General features: G+C 40.0%; 1 protein-coding gene across 1 annotated transcript; it reads left to right on the forward strand.

Moving 5' to 3' along the window:
• The first annotated feature begins 291 nt into the window (after positions 1 to 291).
• On the forward strand, positions 292 to 22284 carry LOC119902299 (probable cation-transporting ATPase 13A3). Its single transcript, XM_038718396.1, is given in 34 exon segments — positions 292 to 513; positions 3148 to 3217; positions 3920 to 4093; positions 4495 to 4674; positions 4835 to 4905; positions 5068 to 5151; positions 5288 to 5357; positions 5479 to 5613; positions 5827 to 5899; positions 6117 to 6248; positions 7024 to 7191; positions 7319 to 7476; positions 7631 to 7819; positions 8569 to 8630; positions 9617 to 9767; positions 10037 to 10141; positions 10259 to 10276; positions 10851 to 11001; positions 11185 to 11305; positions 12057 to 12181; positions 12279 to 12362; positions 12365 to 12441; positions 13946 to 14077; positions 14236 to 14315; positions 14406 to 14448; positions 14953 to 15062; positions 15872 to 15968; positions 16513 to 16585; positions 16735 to 16912; positions 17486 to 17667; positions 17955 to 18043; positions 18244 to 18324; positions 18577 to 18672; positions 19178 to 22284. Coding segments are annotated over 33 exon segments (3717 nt in total). The 5' UTR covers positions 292 to 513; positions 3148 to 3172; the 3' UTR covers positions 19361 to 22284.
• The last annotated feature ends 968 nt before the right edge of the window (positions 22285 to 23252 follow it).

Here is a 23252-nt window from a genome sequence, read left to right on the forward strand (position 1 = left end):
TTGAGTTTTGTCCGAATATCTGTGAGAATGACCCAAAGGGGTGTCCCAGGACTTGCTGAGATCTCAGACAAGTCACAGTCTCTGCCACTGACCTGTAATACCACCAGTCTCACAGCTAAACGTCCTGCAACCAGTGGACCGCTATTTAAGCGCTATATTACTGCATGGATCTTAAACCTGACCAACAGTCTCAACGGTTGTCTGCAGGATGACTGCTTTTCCGATGTGTTCCAACTTTCAGCCATTCAGCCCCAACACGGTGTCCTCTAATGACCTCACATCCTGTTTTCCCCACTTCCTTCTGAATGGACCGGTTTGGGACGGTCCGGTCACCGCGCAGCGTGAACTCCTATCGACGCGTGTCTGCAGACACATGTTTGATCCACGGTGTTACAAGGCTGCACAGGGGATCCGAGCAGAATTTGATGCAACAGTTTAACAGTTTTCTTTAACGGTTGACTCCTCTTGACTATGCAACGTCTGATGTATTGACAGAGAAGGGAAGGGGCATCGGTAAGTCTTGAGTGTGCTTATTTACACGGTGTTTATACGCGTCATCACTGCTCAGCAGGAACTTTCGAAATGGTTGTGTGACTTGTAAGAAATGATACAAACCGAGACTGAAAATGTGCTATTTTGTGCTGAAAGATTCAGTGTTGCAACCTTGTGGAATGTTTTCCACTCTGATGGGACACGTCTGGTTATGTTGCCGCTACAGCCATCAGGAGGCTGTTAAAAAGTCAAGTTTGTTTTACAATTGAATTGCGGTGGGATAATTAGAATTTGTTGACACTTGCCGGTCAATTTGAAATCTCTACAAAGGTAATTTAAGTACAATAAACATAAACTATTGTTTGCATACAAGTGCTCGCTCCCTAAAGTCGGTGTTTAGTGGAGGCACCTTTTGCATCAGCTACAGTCATGAAGTTGAGTCTATGTTGATAGGTTTGCACATCTGGAATCTGTCCCCCCAGTTCTTGTTCCGTACACGCCTTGTGTATAAAGTTTTTTAGGTTGCATAGGGGACCCTGCTTGCGCAGAACATTTTAATTCCTGCCACAAATTCCGGACTGGATTGAAATCTGGACTCGACTTTGGCGGCCGAGGACTTTAACATAGTTGTTTTGAAGCCAGTCCTGTGTAGCTTTGGTTTTATGTTTGGGGTCTTTGTCCTGCTGGAAAATAAATCTCAGCCCAAGTCCCGGTTCACTTGCGGAGTGCAGTAGGGTTTCAAGCAGGATTTCTCTTTATTCTTATTATTTGACTTGAATTACCTCCTCAAGCCGTCCACAACCTGCTGCAGAGAAGTATCACACAGCATGATGCAGCCACCACCAGCCTTCATGAGGGTTTGGGTGGTGTTCATGGTGATATGAGGTGTTGGGAAGGTTTCATAGTTTTAGTATGATGGACAAAAAGTTCAGCTTTTGTGTTGTGTTGTTGTATTTGTCATAAGAGATGCAGTGAGTACTTGCAAACAGTTCTTTATTTAAGTAAACTTTTGTTTAGCTATTTTCACAGAGTCATAAAGTGCTTTGCAGCTACATTTACAAAATAAAAACACAAAGAATATAAAAAAGATAAAATAAGATAAAATGATGACCAGAGCAACATGAAGAAGTGAGCAAAAAAAAGTACTTCATAACAATACATAATTATTGCACAGCAAGTGGTTAAAACTGCAAAATAAATACATATGTACCAAGAAACGATAAATACATAAAGTGCAGACATGGTGCATACAGGTTACCCATACACCTGTCTAAACAGGTGTGTGTTCAGCTGCCTTTTTAAAGAATTCACAGAATCAGGGTGCAGGTCCGAATTGATCAGCAAAGGCATAGTTGTTGAGCCAAACATCAAATATGCAGGGGCCTGACTGCAGTGCTCTGAAATTATGATTAAGATTATGAAGTGGATCCAATATGCAATAGGGAGCCACTGAAGGGATCTTAGTAGGGGTATTAGGGGTAATGTGAGACAGTGTGTTTGTCCTAGAGAGATTTTTGCGGCAGCATTTTAGATTACCTGCAGGCCGTCAAGCACAGACATGCTAGGAGATGAGAATAATGCATAACAGTAGTCAATGCGAGATGAATTAAAAGCATATACAAACATCTCTAGTTCAGCTGTTGAAACTACAGATCTGACATTTGTAGCTAATCTACAACTATTTGTTTTCTGTCTGTGTCTAAGTAATGTTTCTTTCCTTGGATGAAGTGTCATAGTGCTGTGATGATGAGAGGTCAGGTCAGATAGACTAAGAGTCAAACATTACAATAGGTGTGACTGTTATTGAACATAAACATGTGTGCATGGTTCAAAGTTTCCATGTCTTGCAGCCCGTCCTGCACTGGGTCGTTGCTTAAGACCATAACACAACACTACAAAACACAATTCATTTTAACACATTGCACAGCTTAATGTCAATAAAGTTATCAATAGAGTTGTGAGTAACCTGACAGGTTAGTGTGCCCTGAGACTCAGGTGGGTGCAGTCCAACAGATGGGACTTGTTAATGCATGTCTTAATACATCCAGTGACACCACAGTAAAGTTGTCGTTCAAAGGAAATAAAAACAGTGAATTCACTGAGAGATTTTATTTCAGCGTTTTTGAAATAATGAAAGGAATCCATCTGCAATCAAGCCAAAATGAGGCAGTCGACCAGTAGTTCAGTCTCCATCAACAAAATCAAGAATGATAAGGAGAAACCTTAGTAATGGTAGCTGTTTTCTTCAGTTTATCACTTTTGCTTTGAGCACAGTGTCTTTTTATGTGGCTGCCATGAGGCAGGTAGGTGTTGCGGTTCAGTCAGGTTGTTACTTGCAAGAGAGATCTTTCTCTTCTTTAGAAAGCTTACTACTTAGGTAGGGTATTTCCCCTGCTATATGCAGATTTGCAGATTATGAATTTGTGTTATCCCAATTGTGTTTCTAACGCCATACAAACACAGAATCTGTTCATCTCCAGTGAGGAATGTATATTAGAGAATGAATAACTTATTCACTCCCTTTGCCTGTTTGAGCTGGTTTTGCTTCAGAAGTCACAAAAGTGAGAACTCGTCGAAGACTTCTATGATAAGAAATGTCTGTAAGTAAAGCACCTTTTGCAAACATAATAAAGTGACCTTTCCTTTTCCTTGTAGTTGTTGCACTTCTGACAGAGTGAAGATGAGAGAGGGGAAGATTGTGAACCAGGGACTGGAGGATGAGATGGTAAATATCATTTCCCATCTTTATTAAGCTTTCCTCATATCATACCCCCCCCCCCCCCCCTTCTTTCTGTATGAGGGAAATAAAGAGGCTGTAGGCTCACCAATTCAAAATAATACCTAATAATTCTCAAGATCATTATATTATTTTGACTTAATCTCAGATGTTTAGTGAAGTTTGCGGTGTTGCCAAAGTATTTCACTGTCTTTGCACACACATCACCCACAATGTCATTATTACCTTCACAGCTAAAATACAGCCAGACCTGACTGCTTTTACAGTCAGCCTTAGTCAGTATTCAATCGTGGGAAATGTAAAGGGCTGCAGAGGCTCACTTCAGAGAAGCTCTGTGTAGCGCAAGCATTTCTTTGACAGGCAGAAGGAGAAGTAGTTCCTTTCAACAGAGTATAATTATACCATCCTGGTGACAGTAAGATACTTATGATAAAACACACACTCACTCCAAATTACTGAGTTTAGATATCAGACCTTTTATATCAGTATTGATCCTACAATGGGAAACGTTGGTATCAGAAATATCCGCACATCACTACAATTAGACAACCTCCAAACATATATATTGTCATTCTTACATTTTGGACCCAGTTGATATACTGTATGTTACCAGGTGTCTCTGCTACAAGCCACAGAGCAGTGTATTTGCCCTGCCTGTCAGTGTGTTAAAAAGAGTGTCTGCCTGTGCAGGAGGTGTGGGGGTACCAGCCCTGTCTGTGGAAGATGATCCTGGTGGGTGTGGGTGCTGTGTGCTCCGGGGGTCTCCTGCTGCTGCTGCTCTACTGGCTGCCTGAATGGGGCGTCAAGGGCACCTGCACACACACCTCGCTGAGGGACGCACGCACACTGCTGCTCAGGACCACGGTAGGAAAACGGCAGACCTTGCCTTCCTTTTACACACCTTTTACTTGATTTGCTTGAGTTTTATAGAATTTTCTTCTGTAGTATGTTGTATTAATACAAGGAAACTGCCTATATGTTGCAATAGACCCATGTAAATTCAGAAGCAATATCTGTGTTCCCCTGCTAAAACAAACAAACAAACAAAAATAATTCAAAATAGATTTACTGTATCTGTATTTCGGAGCACTCACACTCATCAGGACATGTATGTGAATCTGTTTCTTCTTTCACAGAAGTTTGAGTTCACTTACAAATTATCCTGCCACTTGTTACATTCTTTGGCACACATACTGTATTGCGCCACAAATGATAAATTCATTGTAGCCTCAGGGAAAATGGAACTCTTTGCGTTGTTACCACAGGATGAGTTCAGGCAGTGGTTTCGAGCCAAAGTGCATGTGATGTTGGCCCCAGGGAAGAAACCCTTCGACAGTCTTGATCTGCAGTCTACGGCTCAGCTGCCAAATGGAGACGGAGACCAATGCATCAGTGCTGCGCACGAGGATCATCATGAGAAATTTTCCCACAGGCAACATACTCAGGTGCTTTTTTTCATAATGTGTTGCTCATCTGAAGCTTATTCCAGATTTTTTTTTCCAGATTCCAGGAATTTACGTTTGGAGTCTGGATCAGCAATTGGCTGGTTTATCGGTAAAGCTCGATGTCTGATCTCCTCTTTCCCGTCTGCGTCCCCCCTCTTAGATCCACTACTTCACCCACCACAGCACTAAATACTACTGGAATGATGAGACGCAGAACTTTGAATTGTATAAGTAAGTACATCCCACTGTAAAACAACCTGCTGTTAGTCTTGTGTTCCAGAAATATTCTATTGCTAAATAAACTACATTTCTGGCACGGTGTGCATCATACACATATGTATCTGTGTATATCTGTGCAACTACAGTAGAAATTAATGTGTGTGACTTTTCTAGAGGCTTGGAGGATGTGAAGCTGAGCTGTGCAAGCATCCACTCTGACCACAGTGCTGGACTTTCTAAAACACTGCAGGGCTACAGGTACACACACGTCATGTTTTCCAACCGATATCTCAGTTACTTATTTAAAAAAAGTTTAAATTTTTTTTACTGTTAACCATGGAGGAAGCATTGCTTCACCTATGTGATCATATTCACGTTTATTTTTTTTTACCAGGATGTTGTTTTTCGGGGAGAATGAGATTGCTGTAAGAGTGCCCTCTCCATTCAAGCTCCTCATAAAGGAAGTGAGTTTAGATCTCTTTGCGTAATATCACGTCTGGCACCTCTTCTTGTAGAATGCCAATATACAGTATATCAACACTGCTGTCTTTTATGTACACATGTTTCTTTCTCTTCCTCCATCAGGTCTTGAATCCCTTCTACATCTTCCAGCTCTTCAGTGTTATCCTGTGGAGTGCTGAGGACTATTATTATTATGCTACAGCCATAGTTTTCATGTCCGTCATTTCAATAGCTACCTCACTGTATACCATAAAAAAGGTGAGTCATGTCGGATCCTAGGAAAAAATGTGAAGCCAACTGAAATATTTTTGGAACTTTGAAAGGAGAAGGAGGTTTGTATGGAAATGCCCTTAATAATCTAATGCCATAATAATCTTTCCAGAAAAGTCTGTACTCAGCATCTTGTCCATGTGTGTGTTTTCTAGAAGTATTTATGAAAAGCTCATTGATACAGTGTCTCTCCTTTTCCAGCAATATGTGATGCTACATGATATGGTGGCAGCACACAGCGTGCTCCGTGTTTCAGTGTGCAGAGAAAATAAAGGCATGTTCTACTTTCTGACTATAATACAGAGTTACAAACAACATTAGTGAAAACAAGACTTACAGTGTTTATATTTAGTATCACCTTTTGTGTAGCCATGAACTTATTATTCCATAAACAGGAATCACATTATTCATCTCTAATAGCATCCTCATGATTCCCTGCAGAGAGAGTGTGATGTCATTTTCGCTGTTCTCTTGCTTATTGTCGCTCCTAGATATTGAACAGGCCATGTCAACAGAGCTTGTGCCCGGTGATGTCATCATTATTCCAGCCAACGGGATGATCATGCCCTGCGACGCTGTGCTCATCCATGGGACCTGCATCGTAAATGAGAGCATGCTGACAGGTCTTATTTCCACATGCCGGGGCCTACCTCCTGATTTTATTACTTTCACAAATTTTCTTTTAACCCTTTTCACTGCATCTCAAAGTCTTCATCATCGGATGGAGGTTTTTCAGTTTTCATGGAGGTTTTGGGTCGAACGCTCTGGGAAAATCTAGTAAATGGACCTTGAGTTAAGATTTTTGTTTTTGTCAAACTACAATTTATAAGTACAAGAATTAATTTTCAAACTGAACTGTCTTATTTAGATATTGTATATAATTATTGTATAAATATTTTCAATCGTACACAGTGCACATCATGACAAAAGTGATTTACATTAAGAGCAATGTTTTATGCTGCACTGATTGTACTATGATTGTATTATGCCCATCACTGGTATCACCCTGCTACTACTACTATTAATAATGAATATCCGTCACAATTAATAATCCAACACAGTTAACTATGTTATTAAATATCTTTCTCTAATCGCTATCCAAATATAAACCATCCTAATAACACTAATATGGTAATATGAAATCTCACAGAATTAAACCAAAACATATGAACAAAGCATTTTTCAACATTTAACTGGTGCAATGCTGTGCAGCAGTTTAAAAAGTAGATGTATGTAAGTTTAATGAATATTCATGGCAACTTATCTGTTTGGTGCTATATTTTGCAATATTTTGGTTTGTTAATTATTTCAATAGCACTTATACCACAACACTGCAGCTGTTGTTCTGTCTGAGGTGTGATGTTTATCAGATGTCTGTAATTCTGCGTCCATCTTCAGGAGAGAGCGTGCCAGTTACCAAGACAAGTCTGCCTTGTTCCGGGGAGGAGGCAGCCAGGAGCTACGACATGGAGGAGCACAAGAGGCACACCTTATTTTGTGGTACCCATGTCATCCAGACCCGCTTCTACACTGGTGAACTAGTGAAGGCTGTTGTGGTCAGAACAGGTGAGACGGATGAAGAACACAGTGGGATAACAGCATGCGGCCTTGATGTTGAAAAGAAAGGGTTTGTACATAAGTAATCACGAGAAAATGAAAATAATCAAATGTCATTACTTATGTATTCCAACAGGCTTCAGTACAGAAAAAGGCCAACTTGTGCGCTCTATCCTCTATCCTAAACCCATAGACTTCAAGCTGTACCGTGATGCTTACCTGTTCTTGTTGTGTCTGGTGGGGGTGGCAGGGATCGGCTTCATCTACACCATAGTCCTCAGTATCATGAACAAGGTATCACTGCGCTTATAGTTTAATTTATGTACTAAGGCTGCAGTGGCTGTTTCTCAAAGAGATTCTATCATCCAAAAGAAATCCTTCTTTAAATCATAGCCACAGCACTCTGCTGCATTTCAGGTGTTGATTGTTCCTTCTTGATCTCATCCAGGTTCCAGCTAAAACCATCATAACTGAATCTCTGGACATTGTCACCATTACTGTGCCCCCGGCATTGCCGGCAGCCATGACTACTGGTATCGTGTATGCACAGCGGCGTCTGAAGCGTGTCGGCATCTTTTGCATCAGTCCTCAGAGGATCAACATGTGTGGTCAACTTAACCTGGTTTGCTTTGACAAGGTAGTCTAAACACCAGCTGTCAGTTCTTGCAATGTGATTTAGTTTATTTTCAGGAAACGCAGTTTAGGATCAGGATCATATCTAGGAACCCTGCTTGACTTAGACTGAACAAACTCCTGACTCAGAAAACATGAAAGCTAGTTATGAAGCATACAAATACACTTCCAGGTCAAGTACAAGGAACCATACATTTAAATGAATCATGATGCCTCGAGGCAATGCTGTAATTGCACAATGATGCCATTTGGCCATAACATGAAGCATCAGGCTTTTAAAGTATAGTATTGATATAATTAATTACTCAAAGCAATACAATTGTACAAGCTTACTGAGACTTTGAGATGGGATTGATACTGTTAGTGCAGAAAGAGCAAACAAAGTAGAGCCAGAATGATTGGTAATCAATCAATTGGTATAAAAAGTCATTTTTTAAGCAAAAATACCAAAAAGTCACTAATTCCTGCTCAAATGTGAGTATTTCGTCTTGTTATTGACATTTTCTAAAACTGACATGATGATAATTAGCAAAGTTAGTGATATTTCTATACTTCTCAGAGAGTGTGTGTGCATGTTGTTTAATAAACCGGTTAGGACTCTCCTGAACACTGGTATAGATTAAGAAGAGAGGCCAAGAGTCGGTCATTAAATGGGACAAAATTTCTGGACTTCTGTGAATTGTGAGTGTGATAATATGTCCTGGGACAGGCACCTTTATGTGCATTGTTAACCATATTCCCCTCCCCCTTCAGACTGGTACTCTGACTGAGGATGGTTTGGACCTGTGGGGTATTCAGAGAGTTGAAGATGGCAGGTAATATTTGGATTTGTTGTCTGATGTCACTGTAGCAAAATCTTGTTGTACAGAGTGCTTAAATTATCATAATCCATCTTTTGGATTTGATATACTGCATTCTTCATTTTTAAGACTACTTGACCAAAGCAATCAAGACTTATGGTAGGCCAATGTGACAATATATAATATACTCTGGGACAAAATACCTATGTCAACTGTCAGGGATTTCACCATTTTGTTTATACCATTGTCAATCTCTTTAAAGGTTCGGTGTGTAAGTTTTAGTGGCATCTAGTGGTGAGGATTGCAAATTGCAACCAACAACATAGTCACTGCTAACCCCTCCCTTTGCAAACACCTATGAGAAACTACCGTGGCTGATACGCTCTGTCGGCTCTAGTGCTAAATGATATGCTCCTCCATTTGTCCAAATTTCCCTTCTCTTATTACTTTCAACAAACCAGACTACTACTACTACTACTTCTTCGGACGCATTCAATGTAGTGATGAAACATACTCTGCAGCATGGTGACTTCCATGTAAGGGGACCCGCGGTGTATGTAGATAGATAATAAAAACATTACAGTTCATTATGTAAGATCTTTATACACCACTGAAAACACAGTTTTTATATATACTGTATGTATGTGTGTGTGTGTGTGTGTGTGTGTATGTATGTATATGACATATATGTCATATATATATATATTGCATTCTATAGGTCTTCCTAAACATTTCTCTTAGTCTGTTGTGGCAAATCACTGAGCAGAACTGCTTTATTGCAATATTGGTAGAACTTTGTTTACCTTAAACCAGTAAAAGATGTTTTTCTGTGGAGTTGTCATTAACAATTTCCACATTATTTTCTATTCTTATCTCACTCGTAGTACATATATGAGATTCTGTTTAATTCAGCAGCAGCCACTTAACACTGTATGCCATTTTCTCCTTTCGTGGTCATAAACAGGTCAGTTGCTGAGTGAGATCCTCCCTCTCTATTACAGCTTTTCTCCTCCAGAGTCAGATGCAGCCAAAGAACGTCTGGTGAACACTGCGTTTGTGTCCTGCATGGCTACCTGCCACTCGTTGACCAAGATAGAGGGCGAACTCTCTGGAGACCCCTTAGATCTGAAGATGTTCAGCGCTACAGGCTGGGTAAGCAAAGATTTTCAATGTTTACACTCTGCATTCTTAATCAGTGGCACCACAACTGGGATGGATACCAGTCAGTTCATTATGCAGAACCATGCTTGACACCTTGGCAGAGCAAGTTCTGTCTGAAATGGTTAAGGTCTGGTACCATGGATACTCTAGCTTGAACAGTAGAAAATGCCTCTTCCTGTCAAGAGGATGCTGGTTGATGTTTTTGTCACAACAGGCTTAGTGTAATGCCGTGTACTTAATATGATCTCATTTTTGTTTAGGTCCTTGAAGAGCCCACAGAGGAAGAGACTGCACTCCACAATCCCATAATGCCCACAGTTGTGCGACCTCCAAAGCACAACATCCTTGAAGGCAATCAGAACATGGTACAGTTACTCTCCATCTCATTAATTTGTGATCAGTGTATTTGTTCATGACTGTAAAGAAATATATTTCCTCCCTGATCTAAAAATTATAATGTTATTCAATTTTTTTTCTCCTAGGAACTGTCTGAATTATCAGTAAGTACTTTTTCACTTTCTTGCTGTGACTTAGCTAAGAAGATGGATATCACTCTCAATGTGAATCTACTGCCAGCTGCCGGTTAACTTGGCTTGGCATAAAGACTGTAAGCCGGGGGAAACACCTAGCCTGGCTCTGTCTAAAGGTAACAAAAATCTGCCTACCAACACCTCTAAAAGCTCTCTAATTTGCATGGTACATCTTGTTTGTTATATCTGTACAAAAAACTAAAGTCTAAAAACAACACAGGAGTTATATGCTGGACTTCTTCTTGGTCCTGGAGTCTCTCCTGATTGACTGGCAACTGCACAGTGATGACAAGACTCCTGATGCTGGTTGGCAGATTTTGTTATTGTTCGCCAGGCTAGCTGTTTCCTCTTGTTTGCAGTCTTTATGCTAAGCTAAGCTAAACTAAAGACAGCTATTTACCGTACAAACATAAGAGAACAGTCTCATCTAACACTCAGCAAAAAAAGCAAATAACAAAATTTCCCAAAATGTCTGACTATTCCTGTAAAGTCAACATGAAATAAAAACTGATTTGTGTATACAACACTTTCTTTTGCTCCTCAGTCCTTTGAGATTGGCATTGTGCGTCAGTTCCCTTTCTCCTCGGCCCTGCAGAGAATGAGTGTAGTGGTCAGGAAGTTGGGGGAAAAACACATGGACGCTTACTTGAAAGGAGCACCGGAAGTAGTGGCCAACCTCTGCATACAGCACACAGGTCAGACACTCCTCTGAACTGTTTTGGGTGGGGGGTGTGGGGGGGGAGGGTATTTCCTCCCTGGCAGCTCCAGAAGATGCACAAAGTTATTGACAAAATAAAAAACAAAAAATCTTTCAGTCTGTTAAACAGATACTGCACCCATCTAAAAAAAGGCCATACTGACATGCCTCTTCTCTTTAGTCCCACAGAGTTTCACAGACACTCTGGAGACCTACACCAGACAGGGCTACAGGGTTATTGCCCTGGCACATCGACAGCTTGAGTCCAAACTCTCCTGGCACAAAGTACAGAGCCTCAGCAGGTAATTCCCCCTCCACTGATAACACTGTACACAGTACATGTAGCTTCTGACGGGGGAAAGACATCCCAGACAGACATCCCACTCTGAAACACTGGAACTCTGTTAAAAATCAGCCCTTTGCTGATTTAGCTTGTACTTCCCATTCTGACGTTTGGAGGACTTAGTTCCACTGATAACTAGACAAACAGAGATCAAATGGCATGTCCAAATATTTGCAGTGCTGGTACAGAAAATGTTCCAGTTATCTAGTGTCAGTAAGATCTGAATGAAACTGCAAGCTGTTTGCTTGCGCGCAGAACAACCTGCAGAGAGAAATTCATCATAGAGGACGTATTAAAAATATCAGATTGTCCACCAACAGTAGCTCAACCTATCATAAACCAGTGCAGGCACAAGATGTGGTGTAATTTAAGTTACAGTGTTGAACTGTAATCAGAGACTCACACAAATATTAATGAACTGTTTTATCTTGCTAGATTTACAATCCCACATGACCATCCAATTGAAAGCAACAGTTCCTGGTAGTGGATGTTTACCATCATTTTGATAAATGTAGGAAATCATTAAGTAGAAGTGGACAAGGAAGGGTTGCAGAATTAACATTTAAGATGTCTAATAATATCAAACTGAAAATGATGTCCTTTATTGTCTGTTACCTTCTCTGACTCTCTGAAATCTGATTCAGTAAAGTGACTGGAAATATGAATTTGGACATATTAGTGACAAATAAATGTGTGTTTGTTGCTTTTAGGGACCTGATAGAAACCAACATGGAGTTCCTTGGTTTAATCATCATGCAGAATAAAATAAAAGAGGAGACTGCCGGAGTTTTGCATGAATTACGACAAGCTAACATCCGCACTTTGATGGTCACAGGTAAATCCGTTCACTTGACTTTGTGGACTTATTTCACTTGTTTAAGTGTTATGTTTTTATTGCAATGACACCTAATATCTTATGTATCCTCTGTCAGGTGACAACATGTTGACGGCGATATCAGTGGCTCGAGATTGTGGGATGGTCCGTACGCAAGAGAGGGTCATTATAGCTGATGCGGTGCCCCGAAGGATTTCCACCCTGCTAGTATCACATGGCATTACACTGAAAACCCCACTCAGACCATTAAGGACAATCAGGTGAGACAGAAAACTGAGTAATTAATAAATCAGTGTATATAAGCATAAATAAACAAATGCACTCACAGGAAGTCATTGTAGGACATATTTGTTACGCATTATCCACCAGGGGTAGACTCTGATATCTGGAGTCCAGGACTGGTATTTATCAAGCTTCTCAAAGTGCCATTTTAGTGTGCTGAGAATTCATGAAATTTACTCCAACTTTTAAACTTAAAAGCAAGTTATCATATTTCTCAAAGCTAAGAATCACTCTTACTCTCCCAGTTACTTAAGACAGCTGGAGAGGTCTCTCAAGTGGTTAGGAGCTGACAGTGGGGCTTGTGATGGCACTGTGGAGACAGAGACATGCATCTTTCTGAATTATTTGTCGACGCACAGTTAATAAGACGGGGTCGGACAGCGCAGGCATAATCTTTGTCAGCGAGTTGGTGAGGGACGTCATCTCGCAATTGACTTTACACAGTAATGCGTTTTCAGTTAAACTGAAGGTGGAGATGACGCTTCGTTTATTTGCAAACGCAGCAATGCTGATGATTTTGCCCATCACAACCATCAATAAGCCCAATAGTCATGGAAACAATTATAGCACTTAGGCTACAGCTCCACACATTGTCACGCGTTTCATCGACTTCCAAACAACACCCCCGTAATCCGACAGAAGCACAGTTCATGCAAATAGCATAATACAGAAGTAGTAGGCGCATTTGATGGCGCTCATAAAAAGATAAACTTTTTTATCTTTCATTTAGGCTATTAATGTGTAGGCCTATATCATAAATTATTATCTTGAAAATTCTTTATGTTAAACGTGTGTTGAATATAAACTCCTCTAAGGATTTTACTGTTCAATGTGAATTTATCAGCAAATATTCTTAAATAAGGAAATCTATTCAGTGATTGGTCCTTGGCCACATCGTCATCCAAAATCCTGTTTGCGGCACAGCAAAGTGTCGTAAATCAGCACTAAGACTGACACTTAAGATTTAGTTCTACACTTCACTCAAATTAGGCTTAGCTAATTAGACTATGATGCTTAATAACTAACTTTTAAGCCCAGATCAGTTCCAAAAACAGCTTGAGTTTATCATGATTGTCTGTGTTTTTTTGCTCCATATTTTACCTTCTCTTGTGTTCCTGGTTGGCTGGTTGAGATAATGTTCTCACTACTGCTTAAACACTCAACTGTTTGCCTTGTACATGTGTGAGACCTCCATGTTCAGGCATATCTTTGCAGTATTTAAGTTGAATTGTTCTCAAATGTCTGAACAATCTGAATAAACACTGCGGATTGGACATGATTGGTGTGAAAGACCCTTAAGGCATTCATTCATGCAGAACTTGTTACCTGCAATTACACATTCATCAATAGCCCAGTTACTACATGCATTAGTCAGTCATGAGTATAGCAAGGCGTCTGCAAAAAAGACTAAATGGACGGTATTAAAGATAATACAGTTTAGTAGTTTTCTGTTTTTTTAGTGACTCATCCTCTGTGCTTCAGATGGTGCAGGTAAACGTGGGGGAGGAGGTATGTGACCTGCAAGTTACTCAGCAGGAACAAGGCTATCACTTCGCTGTGAGCGGCAAAGCCTTCGCTGTTATCACTGAGCACTTCCCTCAACTTGTCCAGAAGGTACCAGGCTCATCTTTGGACACACAAACATCTCAATATTCATTTCACTATTAGGTTTACATCAGGTTTTTTACAGAGCAATATGTGTAGTTCAGGTTGGCGTTAAGCTGTTTGGATTTTGCTGTAAGTCTTTGTCTCTCCACATGGGGGCGCCGCAGCTCGTGCTGAGAGCCACTGTGTTTGCCCGCATGGCTCCAGACCAGAAGACTCAGCTGGTGGAAGTTCTGCAGAGCATTGAGTGAGTCTCTCATTTGTTTGTAGCTTAATTTCCATCTGTTGGAGATCAAATTATTTTTATGGATTCATTGTCACATTGTTTACCTTCCAGCTACACTGTTGGAATGTGTGGTGATGGCGCTAATGACTGTGGAGTAAGTGTGGATTATATTTATTTAATATGCACAAATCACACCATCTTCTATCTGTGTTCTCAGGTAGAGAAGCCCTCTGTTTCTTATGATGTCAGGTTATTTTCTACTAAATTAAAAAGTTTGCTGACTATAGGAGGCAGATTTGTATATTTGAGGCAAACATTGTGCTTTGTCCCCTCTCATACCAGAGTGATGCCACCTTTGTAAACCAGCTTAAATGCCTGTGTCTGATTATATAATATATATATAATAGACAGCACACTGTTAAAGCAAATAAGTTCAGAGCAGCAATGTGTGCAGGGAGTACAGCTTAAATCCTTATACTAAAAATGCCACAAACGTAGTTAAAAGCTAATTGTGGTAAATCTAGGCCTACTCTAGACCTACTAAAATTTAATTACTCAAGTAAAAGTGTGGCACATTAAAACCCTTCCACCTCGATCAATTGATAATATTTGCATGCAAAGCGATTTGTGCTAATGACGTTCTCGCTGTGTGTCTTAGGCTTTGAAGAGAGCTCACAGTGGGATCTCTCTGTCTGAGCTGGAGGCTTCTGTTGCTTCACCCTTCACCTCCACTACCTCAAACATCTCCTGTGTCCCCAACCTTATCCGGTAGCAACTCACTCCTATGGAATTTAAATATTTTTGGAAAAATAACAAAATGTTTGTTACCAATTGTTTCACATGTGTTTTCAAATGTCTCTGTATCAGTTGTATCTGTAATAATTAGGGCTGGACCCGAATATTCGAATATTCAACCGTTGGGTACAAATTCAATTTTCAATTATGAGATTCGATTATTGAGGGTTTTTTTCGCGTGCCTGACCTCCACCGACAGCAGTGAACATAACGCTCCAGTTCACATCAAAGGGAAAACTAAATGAAGCCCTCAGCTGCGTGGGAGCACTTTAAGCTGAGTGATGACTGCAGTAATGTGGAAGTTATGGTGTTTATTAATTTTACAACTGCTTAATTTCATTACAGATCAAAACAATCAAATTTCCTACATTTTAAAATTAATCAGTAAACTGTAGGCTGGAAACAAACAGCAACACAATGAACGCATTTAAATAAGCCTAATTATATTAGGCCGATTGTAGAAGAAGAGTATTTTGTCACTATAATTCAAATTAAAAGTGAATTTGATTATTCGCTCTTAATTACTATCGAAGCGTCGAAGCTCAAAAAATGACATTCGGGCCAGCTCTAGTAATAATACAGTCACAGCTCACAGTTGATCACACTCATCAATATCATAATTAATTAATAAGTTGACAGTGGAAGACATTTTTTTTATTCTTGTGGAATTAAATTTGTAGTTTTACTTGTGAACTGACCCTTTAAACATTTTCTGACCTGCAAAACACAAAATTTTGTGCCCTCTAATTCTGATTATCTCAAATTTATCTCACTTTCCAAAGGGAGGGCCGAGCTGCCCTCATTACATCATTTTGCGTATTCAAGTTCATGGCTCTCTACAGCATCATCCAGTACCTCAGTGTCACGCTCCTCTACTCGGTAAATACACTGCCGTTAATCAGTTTTTGATTTACCTCGAATAAAACTAGGTAATGTTTAAAATGGAGTAAAACATTTTTTTGTCTGACAATTTATTTTTCCTCTTTGGGAATTGAATATGTTAGATGTTTCCATGATATTTATTCATGTTAATGTTCATGACAGCTGTTTGTAAAGCAATGTGTTTTTGACCTGTTATTTAAGGTCCACCATTTCTTAACTTGTGGGGTTAGCTTAGCGCCATTGAGTTACAAACAGTGCTGTGGTTCCCACATGAGATACAGAGGGTAGATGAGCAGGACAGACGTGAGGTGCAAGTAGAAACAAGTTAGGGGTTTAAAAAGATTTGGGGGTCTCCGTCTGTTGGCTGTGAAACAAAGGCAGCAAGTACAAAGTGATGTCATTTTGTTCCTGGGAAAAGTGTGAGTGACAGCTGTCAGTGAAATATGTTGCCTGTCACATTAATTTACATTAAAGCTGAAGTCTTATATTAGACACTGTAGATCCATTCCTCTGCTGCGGTGTGACATTTCTGATGTTGTAGATTCTCAGCAACTTGGGAGACTTCCAGTTCCTCTTCATTGACATCGCCATCATTCTCATCATTGCCTTTACAAGTGAGTTGCATAAAGAGGAGCTCAAAAAATGCTTTTAATCAGTATTTGAGTTTGGGTGTTGAGACATAACCAATCATATATAATAACTTACATTGTGAACTTGAATAGTAACTTCCGGAAAGCAACTCACTGATCGTTTCTGTCTTCAGTGAGTCTGAACCCGTCGTGGAAGGAGCTGGTATGGCGTCGGCCGCCGTCAAGTCTGATCTCTGGCCCGCTGCTCTGCTCAGTTCTGACCCAGATCCTCACCTGTCTGGTCTTCCAGGTCCTGGCTTTCCTCTTAGTACGACAGCAGAGCTGGTATGAGACATGGACACCTCAGTCAGAGTGAGTAACATGTCTGAAATTAGCACCTGACTGTAAATACTACTATCTACAGTCTTTTGTTTTGGCCTGTTTTGCAGCTTTGTCCCTGCTGACCTCTTTCTTGCTGTGAGGGAATGTGAATAAAACAATGCAAATTATGATCACTGTGCACTTCACTCTGATACCACTCCTTTGGATTGCTATCCACTTTTGCAAACTAAGAACATAGTCTGATTATCTTGCTTTGTTCATATGGCGGTTGTGTTAGTCTTCTGTTTGCTTGGCTGATGTTAGGTGAAACCATAGACTTTATAGGGTGAAAAGGCAGAAAAACCTTTTGTTTGTCCATTTGTTTTAAATTAAAACTTTGTTGTATTTGTTTGTCAAATTCTTGTAGTAAACATTTTACATTAATATACAATATAAGCTGGTCAGTAGACAAAAAGAAGAAAAACAGCAGGACAAGTGCAAAAAAAGTGACGTTTTAAATTGTTTATACTTTTGTCGTATTTTTCCTGGGTTTCTGCTTTATGAATTCAGAACTGTTCAGAGGTTTGTGTGAACTTTCTGCTTCTGTCCTTTCTTCTCCTGTAGTGCCTGTAATGTTTCCAGCTCCAGTCTCTCTCACAGCCTGAATTTAACAACCCCTCACGACCACAAAAACATCAGGAACTACGAGAACACAACCCTCTTCTACGTCTCCTCCTTCCAGTATTTGGCCGTGGCCATTGTTTTCTCCAAGGGAAAGCCCTTCAGACAGCCTAGCTACAAGAACTGTGAGACTTTTTAGTGCTGTTGATGAGTGATGTGTGTGGAAAGAGATTATTTTTTAGTTTGAATCTAGACAGAAAATGTGATACAAAGTGGATAGAAAAGTAAATGTAATTCTTATAGACATGAAAAAAAAGTTTTCAAAATGCATCCATTCGTTTTCTAAGTCAGTTTTTCATCACTTGTAATGTATACAGTTATAATATCTAACCCCTATTCTTTCATGTATGATGTGCTTGCTAGTTCAATAACCATTTTAACTGAATTTCTGTATTTTTTTTTATCTCCTAAGGGCCTTTCATGCTGTCCTGCCTTGGCCTGTACACCTTTCTCCTCCTCATCATGCTGTATCCTGTTCCTGCCATCGACAGCTTTCTGGAGGTAAACAGGATGTTATTGTCGCTCTGAAAGATATAATTAATGTCCTGGCTTTGGATTTGAACAGTAGAAACAGAAAATGAGCATTTGACAGAGGAGTAAAAGGTATAACCGTGGCTGGGAAGTTGCATGAAGTTGACGCAAAAGCCGTGTGTGCGTGGTTTTGCATTCAGTGCTCTTCCTGCTGCTCTGTCTCCACTCAGATCGTGTGTGTTCCCCATGACTGGCGCGTCACACTGGTCATCATTGTCACAATGAATGCGGCCGTGTCTTTCATGCTGGAGGTACGCTTTAGAGACACCCTACTAGCTCTCTGTGACTGTGATCTCCTTTTTTAATTAGAAAACTGTGATTTACATGCTCTGATTTTTCCCCCTACTCAATCAGTGCTCAGAAGTGCATCACCGCCTAATGAATGAAATCAATTAATCATTTTTTGAAAGTTTCCATGTGAGTTATTTCTATGTGTGTGTCTGTGGCTATAACCCAATCTTCATGCTCAGATGATTCTTAGTTCCCACTAAAATCCCCCGTAGATTTTGATCCTTGACGTCATCTTGTGGAGGCTAGTTTTCAGAGGCAATCAGGGGGTAAATCGCCCCACAGAGCCCCCCTCTGCTCACACAACTCAGGTAAGGAAGCTTTTGACTTCACTTTTGTGTCTGTTTTTGTAATAGAAAAAGCATATTCTTAACTCTCAGCTGTCTAATTCTCTTGCTTCATTGCATCATATCCATATTTCATAACTCTAATGACCTGTTACCATGTTGTGACTGCTGGATCATTAATTATTAAATTTAATAGAACAGAATTTAAATTGACCACATAGTACATTTCATCAGGATGTTTGTATTAAGAATTCATTTGATCAATTCTGACTCATCTTATGAATCCATCTGTGAGTCTGAGAATGTTTGAACCATTTTAGATTTTCTTTATGGGCAACAGATCCTCACTAGGGCAGATACCTGACCAGTTGCTCCAACAGGTCTTAATTTCAATACAATAGGCAGTGCAGCACATTAACTGTTTTGATCACATAACTGAGGCTCACTTGTGCACTGAGCAGAGATAATATAAAAACATCTATAATCAGGCCCACTAACTAGTTTATGTTCACACTGTACCTATTCCCAGGTGACCAATGACCGCTGGGGCTCATCCTTCCTCTCCTGGTTGTTCTGTCGGAGAAACAAGTCCCCAAGGGTGCGCTACATGCACGTGGCCTTAGAGCTGCAGGATGACGCCGACTGGCCCCCCAGACCCTCCACTGTCACCTATGCCAGCGATCCACAATCCCACATCTCTGCCCCCCTCTGACACCAACGTGACCAACAAGCAAACTACTAAACCTAAACCCCCTAAAACCCCCAACCTTCGTGTTGACACAGAGATGTGACGAATGCCCTCAGACGACGTTTATAGGATGCGGAGCCTGCTGAATGCTCAGCAATCAATCCAGGAGGCTCTTGAAAGGTGAAGCCTCCTACTGCAACAACTGACACTGTGAACTGCTACACAGAAAGTTCTCTTACTTTTTGATTCACCTCATCAGAGCTGATTTTAGCCGTACTGTCATTTCACACAACCTCAGCCAGAGACCTCTGTTGAACGACATTTTGGGGAACTCTGTATGCTTATTTGGAGAGTTACATGAGAAGAAAGATATCACTCTCATAGCTGTACGTTAAATATGAATGTAATGACAGTAGTCGGTTAGTTTAGCTTAGCACAAAAGAAATGGGTAAACAGCTAGCCTGGCTCTGTCCTTAAGGGTAAAAATCTTCTAAAGCTCACTAATAAAACATTTGGTTTAATTCATACTTAAAATGAAGCATAAAAATGTGTGGTTTTACAAGTGGTTAAGTTATCTGGCAACCTCACGGTAATTACCAGGCTCCAGGCTAGCTGTTTCCCTGTGTTTCCGGTCTTTGTGCTAAGCTACGCTAACCGGCTGCTGTCTATAGCTTCATATTTACTGTACAGAAACGAGAGAGTGGGATTGGTCTTCTCAGGTAACTCTCAACAAGAAAACATAAAGTGTAATCCCTAAAATGTCAAACTATTCCTTTTCAGATGACTGGATGGGTATACTATGAAGCGAGATTAATGGGTCAGCGAAGTATGTTGAGCCTAAAGCCAGAGTTTTCAGTGTCACAAAGGTTATCCCCTTTTAACCTTGCTAGATCGCCATTCTGCACACCTAACCAGCTCTGGAGGAGGTTATGTTCAGAGTTTGGGAATTAAATTGGCTGAAAAAGTGTCTCCCAATTTTTTTCCTGACCATATTCGCTGAGATAAAGATTATCAACTGTGGGAATATGAAACTTAATGCCACAGAAAGAAGCCATGCAATTACAGTAGCACAAACTGCATACATCGCATTGTTTGTTTTTGGCCACGAGAACCTACATGCATTCAGTTAGTGAAGCAAAAAGCTTTTTTCCTGTTTGCTTCAGGTAAAATTAACACTTCATCATCCATACACTAAAAGAAAGAATAATCAAAGCACAGCAATTAGCCTACAGACTACAGAGATGATGTTTATGCTTTGCCTTGATTTGCTGCCAAGTCTGTTTTACGCTGCTTGTGTTGCAGCTAACTGAACACAGATCAGACAAGTGATTAGTCTATTGGTATTTGTCACAGATAATATTAATTCAGGAAAATTTATTTCACTTTGATTTGGTCAAAAACTACAATAATTTCAACAATTCCTTCGTGATGGGACAGTGTCAGGCCTAAATAAACTTCTTGAGTATCAAGTTTAAAGTTTTAAGAGCTCTACAATTTGCAGCTGTCAGAAATAAATGGGAGGCATTGAAAGTGCATTGAGTCAATCAGCAATTTTCTGCCAGCATTCCTCTTTTGCAGAAGCAGCAATGTTGCTTTTTGCTGTAATAGGTTTTATATTCTTCATAGCTCTCCATTATAACGACCTTTTACTCTTGACTGAAGTAGGTGGCATGCGATCGGTCCTTTTTGTGTGGAAGAAGAGTCAAACGCCCCCTTTTATGGGCACAGAGCCTGATGAAGAAAACCTGGGTTAATAAAAAAGTTGATAACCACCGTAGTGATTCCCATTATCTCTGATTGGGGTTTAGGTTTTGTTGAGCCAGCTAAGGCAAAGAAAGCCTGGTTATATCGAACGTGCTTCGTAGTACACCCCTTCGATGTCTCACTAACTAATTGCAACTACAACACTCAACAATGAGAACAGTAAAAGAGTGTCAGATGAGTATTTTCATTGTTTCACAGTTTTTATTATCTGACTCAATATTTGAAACATTTTAACCAAGCGAGGTGCATTTTTTTTCAGTCTGACAGATCAGATTCATCACACAGATCCAGTATTCAGCTGCTTTTTTTCTCAGTCAGGTCTGACCGTTTAAGGCCTAAAAGCACTGAATGAATCTTTCCACTTCACTGTGAATAAAAACATACAGTCTTCCAGTAACATTAGCTGCTCCAAAAGTTGTGAAACAGTTTCGCATGAGAAACTTATGCCTTTTTGCAATTTTATAATAAGTAACATAACTGGTACTGTTGTATTTCTAAGACAGAAGACATTCCACTGCTACATGTCTTAAGAGTTGGTTCGGTTGAAATTCTTCCCGTGGAAGAGAGAAACAGAAATGTCTGTGTCCCTTTTTAAAATTTTATTTCCAGAGCTGTCTGTGTGTGTGTGAAAGAGAGAGCAAGAGAGTGTGTAAGTTAAAAAGAGAATCAAAATGAACCATTTATGTGTCCCTTGAATGCATTATAAAATCTTTATGCTCCTTTTCTCAAAATGAGTTCCTTTATGAATTAAATGTTTTCAAAATGAAACCATTTAACATCACAAAGGTACTATAAAACTGATATTTGAATTAATTAATTAAAGCAATTACATTCAAATCAATTAGACACCTGCTGCTGTGAGAATTGTATATCAGTTGATTTTAACATTTGATTTTTATATAATATTTTTAAGTAACTTTAAAGCTGTTGTATACATATTTTTATAGTCAAGCGTAAAAATGAATAAATTGGAAAAATATGAGAATTAATCCCCTAACCCCCCCCCATTACTAAAAAATAGCAATCTTTAAGGGAATATGTTTTTGAACATTTTAATACAGTATTTGTACTTATTTTCTTATTTCTACAAGGTGAAAAATGTGTCCATGTCTGTAAACAAATATCCCTGTGTTTGCTCTGCAGAACTCCCATAACATTTCCCAATAAATCTGTATATTAAGCCACTCTTGCGTGCTTCGTGGGGGGCTGACCCTGGTCACACTTTTTCAGCAAAGACTTACTGATCAATTATGGGCTTTCCCAGCCTCCTCGCTGCCTGGCATATGGGCGCTTAAAGGCGCGAGAGTGGAGGAGAAAGAGGGGTATCATTTCATGTGGAGATCAGGGCCTATATGCAGTGAATGGGTGGATTTAGGGGGACTGTGAATAAGGGAAGGGGGTCCTCGCTTGTACCAAAAAGAAAAGAATCTCCCACAGATCAGGGAAGAGCCTTTTTGGGAATATTCATGATGAGGATGAGGAGGCATCATGAATTCATGTGTGTCTCCCTGACTTGCATGGATCATCTTTTCGGTAAACACTGATGTGTACAGAGCAGGGATGTCTTGTTTTTGGTCTGTGTTTGTGATGTAGTTTCGGGGATAGTGTTGCCTCTCCACAAAGCAATATGGGTTTTTGTGTACTCTGCTGTATTCCTTTTGTATCGGCAGAGCAACAGATGGAGAGTGGTGGAAAGACATAAAGAAACTAAAACACACAGCCTTTCTTCCTCACAGCTAGCTACTCGCTCAAAAAGATTTTCTCAAGCTTGCGCTCAGATGTGTGCTATTTCAAACATTTTGGACTTCATCTCCTTTCTCTTTTACTCGTACGTTTTGTTTTTTTTTTCATCTGAGCTGTGTACTTTCAAGATTTGGGCCTATGCACACAGTCTTTGTTTACTGTTTCTTTATTCACAACAGCCCCCACAGAGTGACCAGGCCGGCTTAGAATAAATTGTCGAGTAATTGCCACTGTAACACACTTTTCTTCACCAAAAAGTTGCCATTTCAGGTGCTTTCTCAATATATCTGTAAACACCCAACACACATGCTTTCACTTCTTCTCCACAAGCAATCAATGTGCTGCTGCTTCTCTGAAGATTGTTGGACACTCATAAGGCCTCATTCTTGATTAATAGTCAGGACACAAG

Source organism: Micropterus salmoides, unplaced genomic scaffold (assembly GCF_014851395.1).
Source record: "Micropterus salmoides isolate LMB-PRFRI ecotype aquatic unplaced genomic scaffold, ASM1485139v1 Ms_hic_scaffold_14, whole genome shotgun sequence".
NCBI lineage: Eukaryota > Metazoa > Chordata > Actinopteri > Centrarchiformes > Centrarchidae > Micropterus > Micropterus salmoides.